Genomic DNA, 6,232 nt, shown 5'->3' on the forward strand with positions numbered 1-6,232 from the left:
TCACCTATCCCTCTACTGCCTAGCTATTGGCAATTCAGCTCTTTATTAGACCAGTCAGGCGCCTTAGGCAGACAAGGTGAACAGCAACACATCTTCACATAGTTAAACAAATGCAGCATATACAACTGTAACACACCTTTACATTGTTAAAGTAATATCCCACAACAAAGGTGTTTCAGTAGTTACTCCTCTTGTCTTTTGTTCTTTGCCTTTACCTATACCTGTGTGTGTGCGTGTGTGTACGTGTGTGCACTCATCATCTTGGTACTGTTCCTCTTGAGAACCCTGACTAAAACAGTACTCTACCAACTGAATCACATCCGCAGCCCCGCTCCGCCCCATCCCTTTTTTCCAAACGCGAACACCAGAGAGGGCAGCAGGTGTGAGGTTTAATCTATAGGAGTCTTTACAGGCACTTTTCACAATCTTACAAGGGATTCTTGAGAAAAGTCAAAGTTCTGTATTTCATTTCCCAAGTCTTGACTCCCTCGGTTCTTAGTGCCGAGTTCATCCTCTGCTCCCGATGCAGGCAGCTTTTCAGCTCACCCACACTCCTCAAAGATGTCTGGATAGTGCCGAAAGAGCACTGGCGGATCCCGGTCATCTCGGACTGGGGCTCCAGGCACAGACCGGATCCCAGGCCTCCGGCCACGGCGACCCCCGGAACAGGAACGGTGGATCCATTGGTGTGCTTCCATGGCAAACTTCCTCTTGAAGCGCATGCCGCACTCTGGGCAGGGGAAGGGTCGCTCACCCGTGTGCATGCGCCGGTGGTTGATCAGCAAAGAAGGGTAGTTAAAGCGGCGCCCGCAGTCCATGCACACATGGCGTCGCTGGCTGGCCTGGGCATCTGTGCTGGGTACCTGGGCCTGGCCTGGGGCAGCTTTGGGTGGCAGCTGTACCCCTGCAGAGGACTTGGTAGCCATAGAATAAGTCTTTTGTTCAGCCACCTCTTTAGATTGCAACTGAGCAGGAGGAGTCTCTGCCAGTCTCTCGGTTCCTTCCTTGGGGCCCTGCTCCTTCTCATTTGAAGTATCTCCTGGGAAACAAATTAATTACATTTAAAAGATCTCACTCGGAAGCCAGGCAGTGGTGGCGCACACCTTTAATCACAGCACTCAGGAGGCACAGACACGCAGATCTCTGTTAGGCCGAGACTGGCCTGGTCTACAAGAGCTAGTCCCAGGACAGCCAGGGCTGTTACACAGAGAAACCCTGTCTCGAAAAACAAACAAACAACATACACACACACACACACACACACAGACAAAATCTCACTAGGGAAGTAATCTCACCATTTGGAAAAGCTGGGGCAGGAAGACAGCCATGAGTTTGAGGCCAGCAAGGCCTACATAGTGAGACCTTGTCTCACAAACTCAAAACGGAATAGTAGGGTATGGTGGCTGCTGGTCTTTAACCCTAGCACTTTGGAGGTAGAGGCAGGTAGATTTCTGTGAATGTGAGAACAACTTTATCTAAATAGAAAGTTCCAGGCCAGCCTTACCTGTCTTAAAAAGAAAAATCAACGCAACAAAAATAAAACAAAGGGCTGGATAGATGGCTCAGGGGTTAAGAGCACTGCCTGCTCATCTAAAGGTCCCGAGTTTAATTCCCAGCAACCACATGATGGCTAACAACCATCTGTAATGAGATCTGGTGCCCTCTTCTGGCCTGCAAGCATGAATGTAGGCTGAATACTGTACACAATAAATAAATAAATAAATAAATCTTTAAAAAAATAAAACAAAGCAGGATCTGGAGAGCTGGCTCAGTGGTTAACAGCACTTGCTCCTTTCCAGAGGACCTGAGTTCTGTTCCCAGCACCCACATCAGGCAGCTCACAACCACCTGTAAGTTAAGCACCAGGCAATGCCACACCGCTGGCCTCCTTGGGCAGCTACAATGTGAACATACCCACATGCAGACACATACATTTACATGTAATGAAAAATAATAAAAGTAACTCTTTAAGAAACAAGTCTCAATAAAACATAACACTTTTACATAGATGCCCCTAGCTTTTGCCCAGGTAGAGTCACAATAAACTGCCCAGGGACTAACACAAAGACTTTGTTGAAAGTCAAACAGTTAAAATTTCTCTTTAAATGTCAAACAGGAAAATAATGGCTTCTTAACTTCACTGGGTTATTGGGAGGATTTAATACATCGTGCTTGGTGATAACTTAGTAAATGCTCAATAAACAGTTACTGTTGCATTTTGTGTTTTGGGATTGTTGCTGTGGTTGGCACAGTGGTACTTTTATAGATGAGGCACCATATTTGCTTCAGATGTCTTCGATTCAGGGTAGCGATGGCAGATGAGCCGAGCTGTTATTATACAGGATTTGTTCTCATGTAACACTTGACCTTGAGAAACAGAATAGGCAGACCTGAAACCAGTTCGATTTTTAGGGACATTTTAGGATGGGAGGGGACGGGACATAATGAGACAAGGTCTCACTACATGTAGCCTTGATTGGTCTCAAATCCACCTGCCTTTGCCCCAAAAGTGATGGGATTAAAGGCAAAGGCGTGTGTCACCACGACCAGCCTTAGTTGGTTTTTAAAAAGGGGAAAATGAGCAGTATCTAATAAACATCTGGAAATCTAAAACTTCTTTGTGCTCTAGATTCTTCTATGCTGCTTTTAACATCTCTCGAGTCTCCAAAACTCTCACAGGTCGGCTTTCTTTCCTTTAGTGTCTGACGCATGTTGACTCTTGAAATTCTGTAGGGACGCCGGGAAGGTGAATCTGAAAGAAAGCTTTACTAGAGAAGAAACCCCTGACATACAAGATGCAGGAGGACTTGGGTCAATCCCTCACCTCTCGGAGTTCCTCCCAGGCTTTTCCCCTCCTCAGGATCCTGGGCGGCGGGGCTCCAAGCCTCACTCTCCTGCTCCATCCAAGAGATGAGGGCTGGTTTGGGGCCCGGGAACCCTGAGAGAGAACAAGGGTCACAGTGCTGGCCTGAGCGACTGGCCCGGGCAGATAGCATCCCACTAGGGTGAGGGCACCTCCTCGGAACTTAGGCTCAAATCAACCTGGGCAGGGTTTGCGTTGTTCTTGCCTGAATGGAGACTCCCGAGGAAGCCCTGGGAATGGAAGGTGACTGAGGCTGCTGGTGGAAAAGTGCGGGATCAGGGCTCGCGATCCACTTGGTTGGTCTACAGCATCTCCCCTCTGAAGCCCCGAGGAGGATGGGGAGCGGGGCTCTGACCCGGGGCCTCACCGAGCGCGCCCAGGAGGCCGTAGGTCTCGCGCATCACCTCCCGGTACAGGGCTCTCTGCGCGGGCCGCAAACACCCCCACTCCTGCGGGGAGAAGTACACGGCCACGTCCGCGAAGCTCACGAGCTCAGGCTTCCTGAAACCAGGCCAGATCTCCCCGGGCATCGGCACCAGCAGCGGGGCAGGGGGTGGCGCCATCGGAGTTCCTGCCGGGGCAGCGGCTTGGCCGCCCCAGCCTCCGGCTTCCGGCCTCGGCTTCCCCGAGAAACCACGCCCTCGGCCACGCCCCTTAGTCACGATCGGCCCCGCCGGGAGCAGGACAAAGTGGGCGGTGTGAGGACTGCAGGGCTCCGGTGGAGACTAGTGAGGCTGCATAGTTCACTCCACAGCCACTCGGACAGAGACACGACTCGGGTGAAGGAAGCCGATGCCTTCAGAAAACATGGCGACGGCCTGGCTTCAGTTGCCATTGACGGCACTCGGGCGCCATTTGTGCCGCTGGGCAAATATGGCGGCTTTCGAACTTCCTCTGCCCATTTGCAAATGCAGCGGCCCTTTTGCCCTTAAACACAATGGCCGCGTCAGGAGGGTTGATGCTCGTTTCTGTGTGTGTGTGTGTGGGGGGGGGGGGTTCAAAAAAATACCTGCCACCTGCTGCCTCAACGCCTTCTCTGTGAGCCATCGCAGCGGCAGATGATTGGTTGTCACCGCCAGGAGCAGCTGTACTGCAATTGGCTCCGGAAAGGCGGGATGTCTCAAACGATCTGTAGACCTGGACATTCCCGGGGCCAGAGGTTGACTCTTCCCCGTGTCTCCACGAGCGTCCTGGTCAGCCTCTGGAGGCTGGCCGAGCCTGGGCACCGCATCTTAGAAACCAGTTTCGTGTCCACAGAAGAACTCGCTATGCAGGTCAGACTGAACCTGAACTCACAGAGATCTGCTTGCCTCTGCCTCTGTGTCTGGGATTGATTAAAGGTGTGCGCCACCACTCTGGCTGTAACGTGTTTTTAAGTGGTAAGAGTGTTGGTGTTTATGGAAAAGTAAATACGTTTATTGTTCCATATGGTTAAATGTGTACACAATTTATTTGTGTAAAACTGAAATAAAAATTTGGTGACTGAAGAAAGGTCCCACGATGTCAATCTCCGGCCTCCACATGCATGTGCACACATGTGTATGCATACCACACATGAACACACACACAGGTGTTCTCCAGAACATTAGAGTAGAAATAGACCCAACAGGGTCTCACAATATAGCACTAGAGCTGACCTGGAACTTGCAAAGTAAGCTGGGGTGGCCTTGAACTCACAGAGATCCACCTGCCTCAGCCTACTGAGCACTGAGATTAATGTTTATTTTTTTAAAGCTGAGTGGAGTTGGGCCTGGTGGCCAAGGCCTTAGGGGGTGGCAAGAGGATCCATCAAAGCCTACATGGTCATTTAAGCTAGACTCTGGAGAGAGGGGTCTAGGAAAGAAAGGGGAGAGGGAGGGGAAGGAGGGTAGAAGAGAAGAGGGAAGGGAGAAGGAAATCCGGGGAGACACAGGGTATGTAGATCTGTGGTAAGAGAGCTTGCCTAGGCCTGGGTTCAATGCTCCACCCCAAGTTACAGATTTTAGCAGTGAGGATGCCTCGAGGATCTGCCCTCCTGAAGACATCAAATCATGTGGACCTCTTCAGCCCTTCCCCAGCCTCTGAATGAAGTGGTTTCACAACCCCTCCAAATTACTACATTTTGTTTATTTTACGTATGTGTGTGTGTTGTAGAATGTTATTTTAACTGGGCAACGATGTGTTAGGTTTATGCTGCAGAATATTGCTTTAACTGTGTAAAGGTGTGTCACATTTGTGCCGCGTTTGTTTGATGACATCAGGATGTGTGCCCAGTTATGTACAGATGTGTTGCATTTGTTTCACCGTGCCTGCCTAAGGCACCTGACTGATATACTACAAACCTGAACATTCGCTAACGAGGCAGGAGAAGGAAAGGTGGGACTGGTGGGCAGACAGAGACTAGGAAAGAAAAGAATGAAAGAAGAGAGAAGAGAATGAGAAGAAGGGGGCACACCCTGGGCAAGAAGCCAAGCAGCCACCAGTCAGCCAGACATGAGAAGCAGTGAAAGTAAGATATACAGAAGGAAAGAAAAGTAAAAAGCCCCAAGGCAAAAGGTAGGCAAAGAGGAACAGGGTCATTTAAGTTAAAAGAGCTAGCCAGAAACGAGCCTAAGCTAAGCGGAGCATTCCTGATGTGGGAGCTGGTTAGTGGCCCGAAAGGAAAAGCCTGGTACTTGTGTGGTCATGCATGGATGGAGACTGAGGACAACTTGGAAGACACAGTTCTTTCTATCCACCATGAGGGTTCCAGAGATCAAACTTAGATTATCAGGACTGGCCGCAAGTGTATTTATGAGCTGAGCCATCTTGCTGGCCTCACAACTTTGTTTTTTTGTTTGTTTTGTTTTTTTTTTCCAAGATAGGCTTTCTCTGTGTAACAGTTCTGGCTGTCCTGAAACTTGCTTTGTAGACCAGGCTAGCCCCAAACTCACTGAGCTCTGCCTTCCTGTGCCTCCCGAGTGCTGGGATTAAAGGTGTGCATCACCACCACCCAGCTCACATCTTATCTTCTGAAACCTGGGGCACACTGATTTAACAAGACTGGCTGTTCTGTGAGTTCTACGGATTGCCTGTCTCTTCCCCCGATGTTGAGTTTACACGTATGAACTCTGCATCCAGCTTTCGTGTGGATGATGGGAACTGGAATCAGGTCAGCATTCTTACACAACCAATAGTACTTATTGACTGAGCCATCTTCCCAGACCCTGCTTTTGTGGTTAATTTTTCTTCTTTGAGATTTTTGTGTGTGTGTGTGTGGAGGTATGTGTACGTCAGGCTTGTGTGCTGAGCATTTTTTGCGGGGGGGGGGGGCAGGGAGGTTCAAGACAGGGCTTCTCTATGGTGGCAAGCACTTTTACCTGCTGAGACATCTCGCCAGCCCCCTGGCAC

At 49.9% G+C, this 6,232-nt stretch overlaps 1 protein-coding gene across 1 annotated transcript; it reads right to left on the bottom strand.

The window, feature by feature from the left end:
• Positions 1-369: 369 nt before the first annotated feature.
• On the bottom strand, positions 370-4,281 carry Znf688 (zinc finger protein 688). The gene is made up of 3 exons (XM_050165904.1): positions 3,231-4,281; positions 2,825-2,938; positions 370-1,039 (listed from the first exon to the last, which is right to left on the bottom strand). Exons 1-3 carry the CDS (start codon positions 3,424-3,426, stop codon positions 543-545), a joined length of 807 nt encoding a protein of 268 aa, XP_050021861.1. The 5' UTR covers positions 3,427-4,281; the 3' UTR covers positions 370-542.
• Positions 4,282-6,232: the final 1,951 nt, after the last annotated feature.

Source organism: Alexandromys fortis, unplaced genomic scaffold, assembly GCF_014885135.2.
Source record: "Alexandromys fortis isolate MF-2015 unplaced genomic scaffold, M_Fortis_MF-2015_v1.1 scaffold_146, whole genome shotgun sequence".
Classification (NCBI taxonomy): Eukaryota; Metazoa; Chordata; class Mammalia; order Rodentia; family Cricetidae; genus Alexandromys; species Alexandromys fortis.